General features: G+C 50.6%; 1 protein-coding gene across 3 annotated transcripts in view; it reads right to left on the minus strand.

Annotated features, from left to right (window-relative positions):
- The window catches only part of Fstl4 (follistatin like 4), a 411520-nt gene that overhangs the window by 46487 nt on the left and 345955 nt on the right, over window positions 1-19078 (minus strand). For all 3 annotated transcript variants that reach the window (XM_052757865.1, XM_052757866.1, XM_052757863.1), the window contains exon 7: window positions 8472-8638. In XM_052757865.1, the coding sequence (XP_052613825.1) occupies window positions 8472-8638 (167 nt within the window). The remainder of the gene's footprint in view (window positions 1-8471; window positions 8639-19078) is intronic.

Raw genomic sequence — 19078 nt, forward strand, 5'->3', positions numbered from 1 at the left:
GATGAATTTTGATTACATTTCCTTGTAGGGACCAAGAGATTTTTTATCAGGAAATTACCACTGACCTGGTGCTTAAACCCCCCACGCATTGTTGGAAGGGGTATAAACCAGTATGCCCTTTGGGGAAACGTTTAATAATTTCTCTCCGAACTCAAAATGGCAGGGAGAGGGTCTGGCTAGTTGGTGGAGTGCTTGTCTAGCATGCACGGAGCCCTGGATTTGATTGCTTCCATTGCATAAACTGAGTGTTGTGGGGCATGCCAGTAATCCCAGCAGTCAGCAGGTGGAAGGGGGCAGGAGGGCAACCTTAGCTATACTAGGGGATCAAGGCTAGCCTGAGCTACAGGACAGCCTGTTTCAAGACAAACCAACCAACCCTCTCCAAACTGCACATTGGCTCCCCCTAAGAACTTCCTGTCTGGACGTGGTCGGATATAAGAACTGTGGGTCTTGATGAGGGCTGCAGCATGATGGGCAGTGGACAAGGCCAGCACAAAGGGACAACAGGCGAAGGCACACCGGGTGGGGGCAGAGGGCAAGGCAGGGCAGCTGCTCTGGTGTGGGGCTGAGACTGCGGGCTCTGAAGAGCATCCTTTGGAAGGCTAGGCTCTAACCTGCAGTGGCCAGGAGGGACCCTGGTCAGCCTCCTCCACTGGCTGGGTAGTGAGTCTATGAGGAGAGTCCACTGGCTCGTTCAGGATCTAGTCAGGTCTAAGGGGGAAAGAGGTGAGCTAGAGGAAGCTACCCAGAAAGTAAGCGCCAGAGGAGGTACTTGGGACAGTTGACCCACAAGTCCACAAGCTGGCACACCACAGACCTAGGACCCATTCCCGGAGTGCCTTTCTTCTTTTCTCTTTAATACAGGGTCCCACGTGGCACAGGCAAGCTTCTGACTTGCTTTGGAGGCAACAGAAGACTTTGAACTTCTGATCTTCCTGCCTCTACCACCTACATGCTGGGGTTACAGGCATGTGTCACCATGCCCTGTGATGCAGTGCTGGGGCTGGAATCCAGGGTTTGTGCATACATGACAAGACTCTATCCACGGACCCATTCCCCCCACTCCCCCGGGACCACTCCAGACAATACACCTATCAGTTTGAATTCACCCAAAGATTAAAAAGGCAGGAGGTTTAGGTACCACCAGGGTCTTCAACCCAAGCTGGAAAGAACTGGCCTCAGCTTCAAGTACTGTGTTTTCCAAGAGTTTAAAACAAAATGTACCCAGGCGTTTAATGAGATGATCTTAATGCAGAATGACAGCTACTGTCTGCCGGGTGGCAAACAGCTCTCCATGCTAATCAAACGCCTCTCATCACTCCACAATGGATTCACGACCAGTTCATACAAAGACAATAAAAATTAAATGAGTCACGAGCTCCTAAATCATTTTCTTTTTGGTCTTTTTTTCTTTAAAAAGGACTCACTTCCAAAGAAACATTTGGAGAGAGAAGCACATGCTTCATTAGAAATATTTGTTCTCAGTTTTACACCGTTTAGCCATGGGGGAAAGGAAACCTTTTAACAGACCCTTCAAACAATAGCACAGATACTTTCTTCTAGTGGGGCTTTGTGGCACTGCTTTTATCCCTGTACTTGGCCTGCCAACATTTGAAAGCCCCAAATAGTGAGCTTCCGTTAAAAAAAAAAAAACAACAACAAAGGAAAAAACCCCCACAGAAACCTCAAACCTACAGCCAAATAAAGAGTGACTCAAGTTATTTGAAATATACTGAGTGTGTGGTAGGTCTTTAAAATCTTTTAGAACCATTTGTTTGCATTGTGTGTGCATGTGTGTGCGCAGGCATGTGCTCCACAGCACAGATGTGGAGTGTGTCGGGGTGAGTGGCAAGTGCCTTTATCACTGAGCCATTGGTGTCTCCTTTTCTCCTTCCCCTTAATTTTTTAATTACATTTACTCGTGTGTGTGTGTGTGTGTGTGTGTGTGTGTGTGTGTGTGCATGCGTGTGCGTGTGCGTGTGCGTGCATGTATGTATGTGCAGGTGTGGAGTTCAGAGGGTAACTTAAGGATTTGGCTCTCTTCTTCTATCATGAGGGACCAGTGATCCACCATCCTTGGCGGCAAGCACCTTCCTTTACCCACTCAGCCATCTTACTGTCCTCCCCACCCCCGTCTCCCCCCACCCCTGTTTTAAAAAGAAGAATATAAGAGAGATTGGGGATGTGGCTCAGTGGTACATTGTTTGCTTAGCATGCACAAGGTCCTGGTTTTGCTCCTTGGTAACACATACACACACACACACCCCTTTTCCCTCTGAGAAGGTCCTCAGTGGGGACAGAGGGGAGTGGCTAAAGTGCCAGCACCTCATACCTGACCCCACATCCAAGTGGATGCAGCTGTGGGTACAGGAGGTAGGCAGAGGCAGCTGCAGGCGCTAAGTATTATGTCCTGTTATCAAGAACCCTGGAGAGCCACTGGGTGGCAGGCTGGCTGCAGGCCCCCAGAAAGCTCCCCCATGCCTCTGAGTGCTCTAGCCCCACCCACTTTATGCAGTAGTGGGAAGGGATGCAGTTGCAGGGAAGAGACGAGCCCAGTACCTGCTACCACAAAGCAGGAGCAGCTGCGAACCCATAGGGAAAAACAGCACCAACACTCAGTGATTCTGCTGATCTGCCACCATCGGTGGCTTCTGGGATGCCCCGCCCCTGTTTCTGTCCCCTCCTTAGGCAAGTGCCATCATCCTTTGGATGACTGGAGAGCGAAGGAGTCACGTGGTAGAGGACAAGTGGTACTGTTGAGGCAATGACGCACAGTCTGTATTTGGAGAGGTCCCTCACTCTGCTTTGAATGGCTGCTGGGAAGCTGGAGTGGTTAGAGAACCAGAGGACTGTGGTTCAGAGTGGGTTTGCATGTTTTGTTGGTATGGAAAGTGAGACAGCATTCAAACTCTATCCCAGAATGCACAGGGTGGGGCTGGGAGTAGCAGATAGGTCTATTTTTGACATGGGCCCCAGCTTAGACCCCAAAGCCTGTTTCTGAGTCTCAGGGAGATGTGTGTGTGTGTGTGTGTGTGTGTGTGTGTGTGTGTGTGTGTGTGTGTGTGTGTGTGTCTGCGTGCATGCGTGTGTGCAGAAGCTATCCAGGGAAGGGTGATACATGGTTCTTCTTGGTGGTCCAGGCAAAGGAAGCAAAATGCTTTCCTGGCTTCTGTGCAGGACTCAAAAATCCCACAGAGTCCAAAGCGGCTTCTTCATCACTGACCCGTGTGACCACAGGGTTGGGAGAGCCTTCAGAGCTTAACCTGCCCCCTTTCTGATGGGACACCTAGAGTGGTAGACATCTTTCTGCTTCCTAAGATAGTGTGGTGTCTGGGCAGAGCAAACCCTCCAGGGTGAACCTGGGCTCTGGCTGCTGGGAGACACCTGTTACTGCCATTTTGTGAGTGACATATTTGCCTCTTACACACATAGCATTTGTCACCTGGACAGAGCAGAGCCAGGGAGATCTGACTGCTGACTTCTGGTGCCCACAGTGGGATGTCCTGTGGGGCACCATGACATGGGCTGGGGGACCAAGGTCTCATCTTCTTCCTCTATCAGACAACACTGGTGTGAACACACTCCTAGGGGCAGCCTGACTAAAGAAGACAGTTTCTAGGTCAGTGACTGTGGCCGTGGTTCCCCGAGGGCTGAAGTGAGCACAGGGTCGGATCTGAGACACACTGAGAATGATGGGTGCTTGAGTAAAGAAGCCAATAGGTGGCCAGGAAGTAACTCAATTACAGGCTGCACGTTTTTGGCTCCAGGGACCGTGGGTTGGAGTGGAAACCATCGATTTCTCTTCAGGCTGACAGAAGGAGGCACATTGTGACCCAGGAGCCTCTGCGAGGGGTGCTCTTGCTAGCACCCTGCACAGCGGCCTCTTCTGGGAGTGGGGACCTTCTTGGGGGGCCGGTTTCTGCTGTTACGAGCTGGTGAAGGTGAAGTCACATGCATGGGAAGTACTGGTGTGGGCATCCTCAGGAGGCTCTGAAGGGTCCCGGTTGGACTTTCTGGCACCATAGCCATATGGAGGGAACTTTGGTCAGGAGACATCGTGGCCACTCTGACTGTGCTCTAGGCCAGCTTAGAGAGGGACAAGGCTGGGAGCAGCTGTGGACCTCCCTTTTGTTCTGGGTCCCATGTTCCCTGGGGCTCTTCTTGGAGACATGTTCAACTTCAGGTGAGGAGAGTCTCTGGTCCTGTGTAACAGCCACTTTTGACCACATTGCTTCTTGATCAAAACTCAGTAGTTCCCCTGAGTCTATGGGGAAACAGCAAAGGCTGTTGACATTACTATTCAAAGCCCTTTGGGGTCTGTTCCTGGGGCCTTTCGACTGCTCTCTCTTGCTTGTCCTGGTCACAGGAAGCCCCAGCGAGGGCAGGCTCCTTTCTGCAGCCCTTCCAAGAGGTGTTTGTGGAAGTCTTGCCTCTCTCTGTGTGCTGGGAACAGTATCTTTGCTCTGGACCCCAGCGTGGAGCTTCTGTGGCACTTAGTAAGCAAATCAATGCAAAAATGATGACTGGCAAGCTCTGTGCTTCTGACAGAAGTGTTCGCTCTCCGCAGAACACAGGCGGCTTCTCGCTTGCCTCCGGGCTAGAGGGGAACATTGACTTTCTGATCAAATATTATTCTGATGCGCAAGGCATCTTTGATGTTTGCAAGTCAGAAAAGTTTAATTACATGTGTCATTAGGATGGCATTCTCTAATAGCTCTGTGACTGAATTCATTAACAGAATTCTTAACAGATAAGACAAGACAAATTAATATTTTGTTGCCCATGAAAGCGTCTCATTAAGAGAGTAGAGAAAAAGTGATTAATATTTTCTTGCCAATCAAGATGTCTCATACAAATGACAAAGAAAGGAGACCCACACCTTTTTGTGTTTTCTAATCTCCCTGCCTGGGGTTTGGAAGGCTGATCCGTTTCCCTGGTTGGAAGCCATGTTTCGGTACCAGGCATTAATTGCAACTGCGTTGATTGTATTCCAGTGCTCGTGGGGGCGGAGTGAGGGGTGCTGAGATAGCCAAGAGGCTCTGAAGACCCCCCCAGAACCTCAGATCTTTGCTCCTCCTGGGCTGTTCGCCTCTGACCAATTCTTGCTTCATAAATACCCTGGGACTTCTGGGGACCCAGCTAGTGCCCGCTTTGGCTCGACTTACTCCTAGAAGTGTCCTTCTTAATGTCCTGGGAGGGAGGGAGGATGCTGCTGCACCTCCCTGGGTGTCCTACACCCTGGGTGTCCTACCCTGAGCTGGGTGTTTCCCACACATGGTCAGCTTAATGTTAACGAGGGTAGAATGTTAAGTTTCAAATCCTGGGACAAATGGCTGAAGTGCTTATTTAACATATCAAAGTGGACACTGGCCACTAGGTTCTCCCAGCATCCCTCAGTCCCTACTTGTTACAGGGTCCTCCCGGTTGGCGTACCCCTCCCTCTACCCTAAAATTCTCCAGTCCAGGGGCTAGGCATCCCTTCCCTCAGCTTCCCTTCCCTATATAATCCAATCATTTTGGTTACTCATCCTGTTTGGGCCTCCTGGCTGCTGCACCTGGATCCCCTCTATCCCCTCTGTCCCCTCTGTCCCCTCTCCCATAACCCCTCCTCACATAGCTCAGGGGCATGGTCACTCTGGACTGTCCCAGGTGCCTCTGCCTCTGGCTATCCTCTTCCTTTTATCTACAATAAACTTTCTCCTCCACCATACCTAGGAGCAGTCATGTCCTTTCCTTTTTATTTTTTCTTCATTCAGTAATAATAATAACAATAATAATAATAATAATGATGATAATGGCATTCATAGAATAGTCTATGTCAAGAATGTTACATGCATTTCTTTACTGTAAATCTATAAGGCAGGTGCCCTCTCTCATTTAGCCCATTTCATAGATGAGGAAAATTGAGACTTATAAAGGTCAAGGGCCCTTTCCAAGGTTACTCAACAAAGTGTTAGAGCTGAGACTTGAACCTAGGCCTCTTTGAACCCACAGCCTATGTTCTTCATTAGCAGGTGGTGCTCCCTCTCCCTGATGTGGAGGAGGCAGCATGGGCATTGCATGTGTGTTTTAGCATGCAGCAAGGACCCCTGTAGAGCAGATGCTGCCCTGCACCTGTATCTGGGGCTTCTGAGAAGCAAAGACCTGACCCTGCCTATTTGCAGGCTACTGACTCAACCATGAGCAAGTGTTTCCAGAGAGGTAACAAGGGGCCATTAATCTCTGGTTGCACCCACAATTATCCAAATTGCTAACCTGATTTGAAAAGGAGAAATGCAATCGAGTTGGTGCTGGAGGCATGTTTGAGTAATTTAATTAACCGATGGCAAGTGCACCGAGGAGAGTTTGCCTCTGCTTTTATTTCCGATGTGTTTAAATGGAGCACCAAATAATGCTGGGGAGGTTAGTCAGTCACCGGTGGCCCCTGCCCAGTGAGGTGCCAATCACAGCGGCCAAAGGCATTTGCAAATGGATGCCAATTATGAGAGGCTCTGTATACACAAGCCGGCATACCCAACCCACACACATGCACACATATACACGCTCATACTCAACACACACATGTACACACACACACACACACACACACACACACACACACACACACACACACACAGTGGACTTTCTTGCTATGGTCTCTAGCAAGGCCTAGCCATCTCAGGTCTAGAGGATGAAGGAGTCTACTTAAGAAGTGTCTATCAGGCACCCCCAGGGCAGGCTTCACTGACATTCTGAGATGGATGGGAGAGGATACTGGCTGTCCATCCCACAAAGGGGGAAGTCTTAGGGAAACAATACTGCCTGGTGTGACAAGAGGGTTGAGGACATTCCTCAGCCAGATCTGCCAGGTTAGATGCTGCAGAGTGGTCACCTTTTCTAGCTGCTTTCCCTGTGATCTGCAGGCTCCACCCAAAGGGGCCTAGAGTCTTGAATCTCAACTCTAATGGTGCCTATACTTTGGGTTGGACTGCTTATATCAGTCTCAGCCCTGGAAGCAGCTTCAGATCACAGGTTTAGCCGCCATCTGGAGACTGTCAGCATTGCTGTCCATTTTCTCTGCTTGTGCTTACACATCCCTGGGGATGGGAGGCTCAATCTACCATGAGGCAGGCTCAGTAGCAACAATGGTGTCCCATCTGAGGAGTCAGATTGGTCTCCTTGGAGGTCACATGGCTTAGATCATCTCCTTCCACTTATAGGTGGCCAGGATCTGACCATTCATCCCATGGGTCGTCTTCTCTGATGCAAGCATCCCATTGTGGACCTACTGTTTGTCCGGAGTCAAGGAGACCAGCGTAGTCTCCTCTGCTTGAAAACTCTACTCCCATTATTTTAGCCCAAGACCCATAGCTACCCCTCTATCTCACCAACATGGGGGGATTGCTGACTTCTCTCATGAAATGTCTGGACAGCCACCTCTACCCTTTGCCAAAGCTAGACCAATTGTTATATTTGAATTAGTCCATGTCTTCCTGCAGTGCAGTGTAAGGGAGGGGCGGCCCAGGTCGCTTTCTTAAAGATAAATTTATCAGGGATCAGCAGGCCAAGGAATTACTCAGTGCCACAAAGCTGGTATAGAAGTAGCTGACAGGTTCTTCAGGGTCCAGAAGTATTATGCCCTGTGGGTCACACATCAGGCTGTGTGAATTCACCCACCTACTCTCTGATGAGGAGTGTGTGTGTGTGTGTGTGTGTGTGTGTGTGTGTGTGTGTGTGTGTACGCATATGCGGTGTTGGGTGTATGGGTTGTGTGTATAGAAGTTTGTAAATGCCCTTTGGACACTGTGATTGGTTCCATGCTAAGTCAGGGCCACTTGTGACTGAATAACCTCTGTGTCCATCTGTGGGGGGAGGGGGCTGGAAATTCCTTGAATCTGCATCTCCTTACCCCCCAAAAGAAGGTTGGTCCTTAAAGTGAGCCTCTGCTGGCCTTACTTGGCTCCCTTCTACCTCCTCATCCGTCATTTATCCTCCATCCGACCAGCCACCTTGCTCAGTTTGCCTTCTGCAGGGACAGCCCAACTGTCCACACTCTCCCCAGCTATAGGGCTGGGCTCTCCTCCTTGTAGCTCCTGGCCAGCTTTTCTCTCAGCCTGGCTGCGCTCTCTGGCAGCTTGTGGCTCATCCCTGTGAGGGATGAGACTGGGCTCACACAGCCTGCTTCTTTCCAGATCCCAGGCTTAGGGCCTGTTTTAGGCCTTTGCTAAAAGAGGGCCCTGGCCAGGTGCCACCTGCCCTGCCCATGTGCCTCCTGGTCAGTAACCCCTCTCCTTTGACTGGATATAACTATCAGGTTGATGACTGTCATCCATCTTGCCCTCTGTACATGCAAGGACTTGGGTCCTCTAAAGCTGTCAGGCTGAGCGTGGATCTGTTAAATGGAAGCCCTCTGCCACTGCTGCCACAGGGTGTCCTGCACATTGGCATTCCCAGGACATCCCTTGCACTCAGAATGAGTGCCGGTGACTTACGTTGATGTCTTCCAGGCCCAGGAAGCTCAGAGTGAGCCCGTTGCGCTTCCAGATGATCGGTGGCCTCAGGTCTCCACGAATAGCGCAGGTCAGCACTGTGCTCAGCCCCACAGTCACTGTGGTCACACTGACCTTGTCCTCAGGGGCGAGGCTCAGCTGAATCACTTCTGCAGAAGGCAGAGAGAGAGAGCAGTCAGAAGCAGACACAGGGGCCAGACCTCAACTCCAGGTGAACAGTCACAGAGTCACTCAAGGGCAGGGCCAAGGGGAGCTTTGGACCCCCAGAAGTGGTTTCTAACATGCCAACTAAATGTACAGGTAGACACCTTTGCTGGTTGATGGGTTACAATTATGTTGAACGTCTGAAAGGCTCTGTGAGTCAGAACCAGTCAGAAGCAACAACTAAGGTGCTGGAGAAACATCTGGGCCATGGGTTTGTGAGTGGAGTTGAGAACACCAGTTGTCAGGCCCCATAAGGTCCGCCTAGCAGACAGACCACAGAGCCAGCTGTGGGGCATGCTGCTTGGAGCGCTCTGGCTTAATGAAGTTGGAACTTGCTGAGTGCGGTCAAGGTCTGCTGGTGAGCCGACAGGTATGCCGTCCATCTGGGGTAGCTTAAAGGTTGAACTGTCTGCGGTCTGGAGCAGGAACTGGCTGACCTTTGAAGGTCTGTTTCTGCTTGAAGATTCACTGAGCTTGGATTTGGATTTCTGTTCTGTGACCGTGCACTGTGGCCTTTCATTATTATTATAATTATCTTTGGAAATACACTTCAGGCTGGCCAAATTATGAGCCCTTCCATTTTCACTTGCCAACTGGCACGGAGACTGGTCATTCTTTAGGCAAATACAGAAGGATCTAAAATACTTCCACACCACCCCCAGGCTTTCTGAAATCCTCACGATTTATGAAAAATTAATCAAACCCAGGCTGTTGAGTGCAAACATGGGACCAGGCTTGAGTGGAGGGGAATGGGACTGGTGTCCCCCTGCTCTTCCTCTATGTCCACTCAGGGGCTGGGACGGGGGTTGGCCTCAGGGGAGAGTGTGTCTGTATGTAGTCTAAGGTGCTAGGCTAGCTCACGATGCCATTGTATTGGGGCATAGGTAGCCCTGACAGGTATGTCCTCCAAAGAGTCTGAAGTAAAACATCAATCTGGGAGCTCTGCGGGATGCTAGGAGCTGGGAGCTGGAGTGTCACCACCTCAGGCTGTGCATCTGGATGCTCTCATGCCCCAGTGTGGGGGAGGGGAACAGGAGAGAAGAGAGGCCCAGGTGCAGCTTTGCAGGGTGGGAGTTGGAAGCAGGTGCCTGAGGTCAGACCTGCAGCAGCCAAGTCCCTTCCTTGCCATGTAGTGGCCCTGCCCTGGGCTTGTGACGATGAACATGCTGTACACTGAGGTGCTTCCTTAGTGCTTGTTGGATGGATGGATGAACAATGGAGAAAATGGAAATAAAGGAGCCCAAGAGCCAAGAGGCCGGTGGGGAGGGGCAGTCACACAGAGGAAAAAAATGTGACTCGAGCGAAGGAGCCAGCCAGCATGAGGAAAGATAAGCACCGAGTGATGGATGTGGACGCAGCCAGTGTAATATTTCACAAACATTATAGCCGTGCATTTCAAGTTCCCTCTTAAATCACGGTCCACCTGCTGCCCTCCCACCTCTGGGCCAGGACTGTTATTGCTCAGGGCGGGAGAAAGAGGTGCAGACTGTGTAGCAGGACCAAGAACCAGGCTTTAGAGACTCAGGGGAAGGGAAGGAAGGTGTGATGGGAGGAGTGTGTGTGATGGAGGGGGTGAGGAAGGGAGGGAAGGAGAGAGGGACAGAGGACAGAGAAGGAGAGAGGGAGGGAGGGAGGGAGGGAGGGAGGGAGAGAGAGAGAGAGAGAGAGAGAGAGAGAGAGAGAGAGAGCGAGAGAGCGAGAGAGCGAGAGAGAGAGAGAGAGAGAGAGAGAGAGAGAGAGAGAGAGAGAGAGAGAGAGAGATTTTGTTTAGCTTCCACGGAACTCCTGGCCCTTAGGGCTCAGAATCCAGGGCTCTCAATTGGAGAAAGGAACTCTTCCTCACTGGATGAACACTGTGCTCTGGAAGCAAGATGAGTGGAATGCCCCTCTTGCCCTAGGGACTATGGGAATAAGAAGGGAGTCTCCCAGGTAGGCAGAGGGAGGGATCCTGAGGGGGTCTGAAAGATGCTGCACGCCCCCCCCCCCAGCAGTCTGCTCCCCACATCCTGTGAGTCAGACCAGAGCCTGAAGGGGTGCTAGTGGTGGGGGCAGGCTGTGGGAGGCTCATCTTGGGTGGGTGGCAGGACTGACTTGCGTTGCCTGGAGGTCCTGCTGGTTGGAACTAGGCAGCAGAGAGAGGCCATGTATGCGGCTTCCCTGGAAGCCAGCCTGGAGGGCGGCTGGGATGAAGATGCATAGAGCAGTTCTGTTCATACCCAGAACATTTATGCCTATGGGCTGTGGAATCATCAGCATGGACCAGGCTTACCAATGGAGGGAGTGTTCAGTTGCCTCTTTCTCGGTGTCCCCGGAGAAGAAGTGAGGCTAGGTTCAAAAGGGATCGTCACATTCTCTGCATCTGACTTCCATCAAGACCAGAAAGACAGGCTAAGCAATCAACAGAGATTGCAGGAGACAGGGCTTCCCCTGGGGCTCCAATTCTCTGCTGTGATTTCCCCAGCTACCTGTATCACATCCCTAGGTAATTGGCACACAGCGCCTCCCCTCTGCTTGGGCTGCTGCAGACTCTTGTGAGTACAGTAGGCATCCTCAAGGCTTCTGTGAGGCCTAGGAACCACTGCCTTCCAAGATAGGAGGGGCTTGGGAATCTGAAAGGGACGAGGCAGTGCAGAGTAGAGGATGAGAGACAGGCCATCTGACAGATTAGAGTTCTGGCCTGCAAGTACGGGCTTTCATCCAGGATAGGGTACCAACAGGAACTGTAGGATCCCCTCCTCCATGGTACCCCCCAAGGTCACAATTTTCATAAAAGGTCTGCTACAGCCTGGAACACAGGGCCATTACAAACAGGATAAACATCGTGGGGTCAGGGCAGTGGGAGCCTTCTGCTGCCCTCCCTTCTGGCCTGCATGGCTGGGGCAGCTGGGCGATGCACCTTCCTCGGTTGAGTTCCCCATCATTTGTATGTATGAAGACATACACTTTGTGCAGGAAAAACTCATGCAAAATTAGAATGCGTGAGTACCCACAGAACCATCGTAATTCCGCTCCTGTCAGCTACACAAATATTAACCAAACAGCAAATATTTGGATCATTTAAAGTTTAATTAAATGAATGTTTTATTGGATTTAATTCGTGTCAATATTCCCCAGCTCCTTTTAAAATTCTAAAGAGATTTATGGTTACTGAGCCTTCTTCCCCCTGCCTTATTTCTTTATTTACTGTTCAGCAAGCTTTCCCTGGCAGCCCCTGCTTCCAGGCTAAGTGGGAAGACCAGGCAAGTTAGCTTTCTGGGGCCCATTGGACAGGATAGGACCCTTACCTCTGAACCTGGCTCAGCTTCTGAAAAGCAGAGTGGCCTTGGGCAGGTCCCTTCCTGTCCTTAGACTTCCATGTAGATATCAATAAAATGAAAGATGTGGCTAGGAGCCCAAGGGACTCACACTATGAGATAAGTACTTGACAAGGATCTGCCTAAGGTGGGGAAGGTTTACTTTGGCTTGTGGTTTAATTCGGGATATAGACCATCATGCTGGGGAAAGCATGGCAGCAGCAGAGTGAGGCAGCTGGACACACTGCATCCGGAAGCAGGACACACAGAGAAATGCCTGCCGGTGCTCAGCTTCCGTTCTTCCTTTTCATTCACTCTGGGGTGGGCCCCACCCTGTGGGATGGTGGTGTCCACATCAGAGTGGCTCTTCCCATGTAGTGGTGCGAATGAGAAACGTCCCCTGTAGGCTACGGTATTTGAATGCTTGCCTCTCAGTTGGCGGTGCAGCTTTGTTGGAGGTACATCATTGGGGATGGGACTTAAGATCCTACAGCCAGTTCTTGCTTTCTGTTTTCTCTCTGTCTACTTCATGCTTGTATTTGAAGAGCTCTCAGATCACTATCATGCCTCCCCAACCACCACGATGGACTCGTATCCCTCTGGAACCTTGTAGGCCAAAATAAACTCTTCTATAAGTTGCTTATGCTTTTGGTCACAGTGTTTTTCTCACAGCAACAGAGAAGTAACTAATACATGCCTCCTCAGTTAACGCTTCCTGGAAACATTCCCACAGACAATGCTCAGAGGTGTGTTTAAAACCAGTCGGGTTGACAATGAAGGTTGACTGTCACCCCTAAACTGTTAGATTCTACAGCTCTGAGTGGATAATTCTGCGTGGATGCCCCTGAAGAGCCCCTCCATCCTGCAGGTGGTGCCCACTACCCTTGCCTTGCCCCCATTGTTATCTGCCTCTGCACTTACTTAGTGATGCCTCTCCTCTTACTCACTGGCTCCCAACAGCTTCCTACATGGTCCTATCTTACTGCGGTTTCAACATGCAATGCTCCCCATATAGGCTTTAAGGAGGTGGAGCCTTGCTGGAGGAGGTGGGTCACCACCAGGGTCGGTCTTCAGGCTCCATAACCCAGCCCCACTTCCTGTTAATTCTGCATCTGCTGACTTCCTGCTTCTGCCACTGTAGCTTCCCTGCCTGAAGCCACATCTTCCTGGTCGTGATGGAACGATCCCCGTGGCTTGTGAGTCATAATAAACACTTCCTCTCTTAGGTTTCTTGTCAGGCATCTCTTCACAGTAATGAGATGAGTAATTAATGCATCTCCAATGTAACCAATGCCCCTTCCTCCCACAAACCTCTATTGTCCCTTCCAGAATAAAGCTATCAGCTGCTGTCACTCATGCGACATGCAGAATCTAGAAGAGTCCCTGATCCTGTACCCACTCTGTCTTGGACATTATGCTCTAGCTGGTTTCTTACTCCTTGGATTTAAAACAGTGTGTGTGTGCACGCGTGCACACACTCACGTGTTCACATGAGAGTGCTGGTGCATACAGTTATGTGCATGTATATGGAGGCCAGAGCAGTGCTCTGTGCCCACAGGGACATGGATGCTGCTGCTATGAGAACTGCATTGGAAAGCTGCTGGGTGATGAAGGATTTTAAGGAGGGTGAGGAAGTCAGATGGTCTTCAGGGTCAGGCTTTCTGCCATACGTGGGCTTCCTCTTGCTTCCCCCTGGCATGAGGAGATAGGCTGTGCATTGTGACGACTGTCATGTCTGCACAAGTGAGCTCCTTTCAGCGAGGGTGGTCAGCTCCAGTAGACCTTGGAGGGGCACTGGCTGGGAGGTTTGTCCTGTAGCTGTGGTGCTATTGGCTGACTAGCTTGGTGCCTGGCTCATAGTAGCTAGGCTGAGGCCTTGACCTCCCTCTACTCCTCTGCCCCAGAGTGGTAGCATGACCTTGGTTTTGCAGGCACAGAGTTGTAGGCACTGGCCTCCACCTTCGTGCCTTCACAGATGTTGAAGAGAAGGGTGTCCATGAGGAACCCAGAGGTCTTCCTTAAGCAGGCTAGAAACCGGGTAAATGAGGGGTAAATGATGTGGTCAGATTGCCCCCTGTGGTTAAATATCATCGGAGCCATAGCTACGCTGCCCCCACTACACCATAGTCATCTTCCTGCACAAACACTTACACAGGGTTTCCATTCTCAACAGATCTACATCATTATACATCACTGGCATGGTGGTTACAAACCGCCTGTATTAGTGACTCTTCTATTGCTGTGATAAAATGCCATGACCACAGCAACTTACAGAAGAAGTTTATCTGGACTTAGAGTTTCGAAGGGCTAACAGTCTGTCATGGCAGAGAGACATGCCGGCAAATGTCAGGCATGGTAGCAGGAGCAGGAGTCCTAGGGTTCACATACTGAATGGCTAGCACAAAGCAGAGAGAGTGAACTGGGAATGGTGAGAGGCTTTGCCACTTCCTCCAATGAGGCCATACCTCCTAAACCTCGCAAGCTGCACCATCAATAGGAAACCAAATGTTCAAATGTCTGAGACTACGGGGGACCCCTCATTCAAGTGCTTGACCCACCGAGCCATATCCTCAGCCTCCACCCCAATATGTGGGAGCCTTGAATGGTACACCGAGGCTCAGGATTATAGGACCCTGTAGGAGAGCCGAAGCCAGGTGCTAAGACTTAGGTCCGTATGGGCAGCCTCTGATCATATGCACTTTCCTTGGGATGAATGCACTCTTCACTCTTTAGTGACGGGTGTCCCTAAAGGAGGTGTGGCCACTGTGTGACAAACTCTGGTGTCACCCTGGTGATGGGCACAATGTGAAGATGTTAAGTGTTCAGTGTGTGTCCAAGGTCTCCATATCAAATGGGACGGGTGACATCCTAGACTTTGTGACTTTAGCTGGAGTTTATAGAATGGAACTGCTTGGGCTCTGCCCAGGGATGGTGTTTGGCCTTCTCTCTCTGTGTGTGTGTGTGTGTGTGTGTGTGTGTGTGTGTGTGTGTGTGCGCGCGCGTGTGGATTTGCTGTACTGGGTATAGGACCCAGCTCATATACCCTTTTCTCCCTCTGTTCTCTCCATCACAGAACTATCACTCTGGGCTCCTTTCAAGCACCTGTTGAGACCTCGCAGGCATGAGGCTGGGGTTGGGTTATTTTAGAGCATGCCTTCTTGACACAGGCTTGGAGTACCAAGGTGCAGCCAGCCTGTGCAGGTTGTTTGTTCCAAAGCCACACAAGGCCACTGTGAGGCATCCTGCTTCCTTCCGCATAATGAGTTTCCATTTTTCTGCTCTTGTTCTCGTCCCTCTTGCTTGCCTCATTTTGGAGTTGGCAATAAACTAATTTGTTAATTACCCGGAGTCATAGGTAATTTACATTTTCAGTTGACTTACATGGGTTGGCATTGCTTCACTCTTTATTACAGTTTAGTTGTCAAGGTGTGGTCTCCAGTGTAAACAAACCTCTTTATGAGATGTATACAGACAGAGACCAGACCTGTTTTATTTCCTGTGTATCCTCAATACTTAATACAATGCTGTCCCACAGAAGTGACTGAAAAGGTAATTTTATGCAGGTGAAGGATTCCTGCTCATTCAGCTATTATTTACTGAACACCTACTACCTGCCAAGATGTGGTGGGAATGTACTAGCAAGCAAAACAGGCCCAGTGCCTGCCAACCTGGAGCTCACAGCTCAGTAGAGAAGATGGGTCGTGAAGGGCTGGGGGCAGACAGGGCCTGTCTATAGATACAGGGTGAGAGCCTTGGCTCCTGCCGTGCCCGCTGCCCTCCTGTTTGGGCCTTCCTTGTGTGGTTAGTGCAGAAGGTAGACCCTTACCCTGCTTTCTATTTGCCCCAGCCTGGTGTAGGTTTTTCTTGATTAAAGGATGGGCTGGTACAGGGGGGCAGAGTCGACTGGGAGTCTCTCCGAGTTTTGGGTTCTGTTCTCCTCCTCTGGGCAATAAACCATTTGGGTTTCTCAGAACACTGAATGTCATTGTGACTGAGACAGTTAGTACGGCCATGTGCTTAGGTTTCAGGGTCCCTGTCCCGGGGTGCTGTGGGCTGTCACAGAGTGTCAGGCAGCAGAGGCATTGACAGAAGAGAGCAAGGGGTCAGAGCTGAGGTGGGAAGCTCAGGGTTTCTTGGTCAGCAGGGTAGGTGACCATCACAGAGCCATGTCCAGCTCCCCCTCCCTCCTCTACTCCCTCCCTGTCTGTCTCTGTGTTTGGGGATACCTCAATGAGGTAGTTCAGTCTATGTATCTCCCATGCCTTGCCTCATCTACTCCCGAGGAGGATGGAAATACCTCTGCTCAAGATATGTGCGAAAGGCCAAGCTAGGCATGTAACTTGGTGGTTAGGATACCCGCTTCATACAGACAGCAAGGCTCCGTGTTCAAGCCTCAGCTCTGCCAAAAAGATGGTATTGGCAAAAGGAAGAACACTACCTTCCTATTGCTTGGTGACATTCGGGGAAAGGGTCATTAAACTGTATCTTCTGTAGTTATATGTCACTTACTCTGCATTTCAGAAATCACTCTGGATCAATAAGGCTGGGTGCAGAACTCTGGAGAGGTTACCAAGAGGGAGGAACAGAAAGTTTCTATACCCCCAGGAAAGGCTATTGTGTGTCCTTTCCCAGTTCCTGAGTATTCACCCCACTATTTCTCTTGGAGTCGGGAGGGTGTATGATTGGCTCTGATTCATGGGGGTGGGGGGGTGACCATGCCTGGCACATCCTCAGCATCACTATGGTGGCTGATTTGGTACGTTCACTTGACCAGGTCATAGGGTGGCCAGATATTTGTTCAATCATTACTGTCTGTGTGTGGGATGCTTCTGGAGGAGAGGAAGATAAGAATCTGCAGACAGAGTAAAGCAGGTTGCTCTTTGCAACGTGGATGGGCTTCATCCAGTCCATCAAGGGCCTAAGTAGAATAAACAGGCTGACTAGAGAGAGCTCTTCCTGCCTGACCACTGAGGTAGGACGTTGGCTGTGATGATTAATATTGACTAGCCAGCTGGACAGAGTCTAGACTCAGCTACAAGATCAGCCTCTGGGCCTGTCTGTGAGGGATTATCTAGATTAGTTTAATTGAGGTGGGAACGTATGAGTGTGGGAGGCATGGCTCTTCGTGCTGGAGTCTCAGGTTGCCTAGAAAGGAGAAAGCAAGCTGAATGCAGCATTCATCCTTCCTCATTGCACATGCAACCTGACGAGCTGCCTCTGGCCCCCTGTACCCTGGAACCCTGAGCCAAAATAACCCTCCCTTCCCTCACCTTTGTCAGGGTGCGTTGTCATAGAAACAAGACAAATAATTCATAAACTGACCCTTCCTGGATCGCAAAACTTCTGACTTTCAGAATGAGATGCATACCATCAGTCCTTCTAGGTCTCCTGGGTCTCCAGCCTGCTGCCAGCAGAGTTTGGGACTGGTCAGCTTCCAGAACTGTGTGGACCAGTCCCTTGTACTGAATCTACGTCTGTTTCTATTGCTATCTCTGCCTCTGTTGATACCTCCATGCCCTGTTGGTTTGGTTTCTCTGGAGAACCCTGATTAATGAAGTCATTATCTATACTCCCCCTCCTGTTCCTGCAGGGACCTGTGGTCAAGCATTTGTGGGAGTGAGGACCATGGTCTCCTCATCTCTATTTGAGGCCAGCTGCCCGACCCCATCAGACTCGATGAGGGTGGTGAACTCAGCCTTGCTGTGGCATACTACTGAGATTTTGAGGTTTCTATAGCAGAGGGTGTTGTAATTACGTATCACACCCCCTCAGAAAAGGAGGAATACAAGTTAGTGTACTTCTATTGAAGGAACAGCAGGGAGATGAGGGCGGGACCTGGGAGAGCCAGCATCAGGTCAAGAAGCCTCTGAGCGTCTTCCCGCTCAGGTGATCCACTTCCTGTTCTAGGCCTCTGACGTCTCTCCTGGGAGCTGGTTCCCTTACCCCCGCCCCCCCCACCCCCCACCCCCCACCCCGTTGTCACAGACTCCCTGCCTATGGAGGACATCTCAGAGGGGTAGGGGGAACACATGCAGATGACAGTGGGGGGAACAAAGAACGAGATGAGGAGGGAGAGCAGAGGAGGGGGCCAGATGATTCTGGATCAACCAGAGTTACATGGAAACCTGAGAGCTGGAAGGTAGGGAGACTGGGGGAAGGGACATCTTTTGTTTTGACAGTCTTAGACATCCCAAGTGGCCCAGAACTTGCTATGTAGTTAAGAATGAGCCTGGAATTTTTTTTTTTTGGTGATTTTTTTCACATTTAGTGTGTGTGTGTGTGTGTGTGTGTGTGTGTGTGTGTGTGTGTGTGTGTGTAGGACAGAGGATAGCTTGCAGGAGTTGATTCTCTCCTTCCACCCTATGGGTCCCAGGGATCCAACTCAGGTCATCAGGCTTAGTGCCTTTAACCACTGATGCATCTTGCTAGACCTTGAACTTGAACTTCTGATCCCCCTGTCTACAGTCCCAGTACAATGCTGGGCTCTGAGGCACGCAGGATGATGCCCCGTTTATGCAGCGCTAGAACTCAGGACTCGGTACATGTTAGGAGAACGCTCTGCCAGCCGAGCTATCTTTCTGCCTTAGAAGGACACTTCAGAGGAAACTTCTCAAGGCAGGGTGGGGCTAAGGCACTGTGGGAACTGAGGCAGACCAGTGTGGCTGACAGGGAACAAGGCAGGGACATGCGACACTGTTGCAGGTGGACAGGAAGTGACTGGGTGGAGCAGAGTTGAGGTCAGGACTCATAGCTTTAAAGTGATGGCAAGTGTCAGGGGATTAATTTTCTTTTCCTTTTCCCATTTTCATGTATGTGGTGTGCATGTGTGTGCAGACATGCATGCACATGCATGTGGAGTCCTGAGGCTGATGCTGGAAATCTTCGATTGCTCTTCCATCTTAGTCACTGAGGCAGGGTCTCTCAATGGAACCCAGAGCTCACTGATTTGGGTAGTCTTGCTAGACAGCGTGTTCTGGGGATTCCCTGTTCTCCCTTCCGAGGCTCGAAGTACAGGCAGCCCTCACCTCCCACCTGGCATTTCATCTGGATTCTGGGGATCTGGGAACTCCAGTTCTTCCTTCAAGCTTGTGC

The sequence above is a fragment of the Peromyscus californicus genome, unplaced genomic scaffold, assembly GCF_007827085.1.
Source record: "Peromyscus californicus insignis strain IS unplaced genomic scaffold, ASM782708v3 Scaffold_3__1_contigs__length_106647218, whole genome shotgun sequence".
Classification (NCBI taxonomy): domain Eukaryota; kingdom Metazoa; phylum Chordata; class Mammalia; order Rodentia; family Cricetidae; genus Peromyscus; species Peromyscus californicus.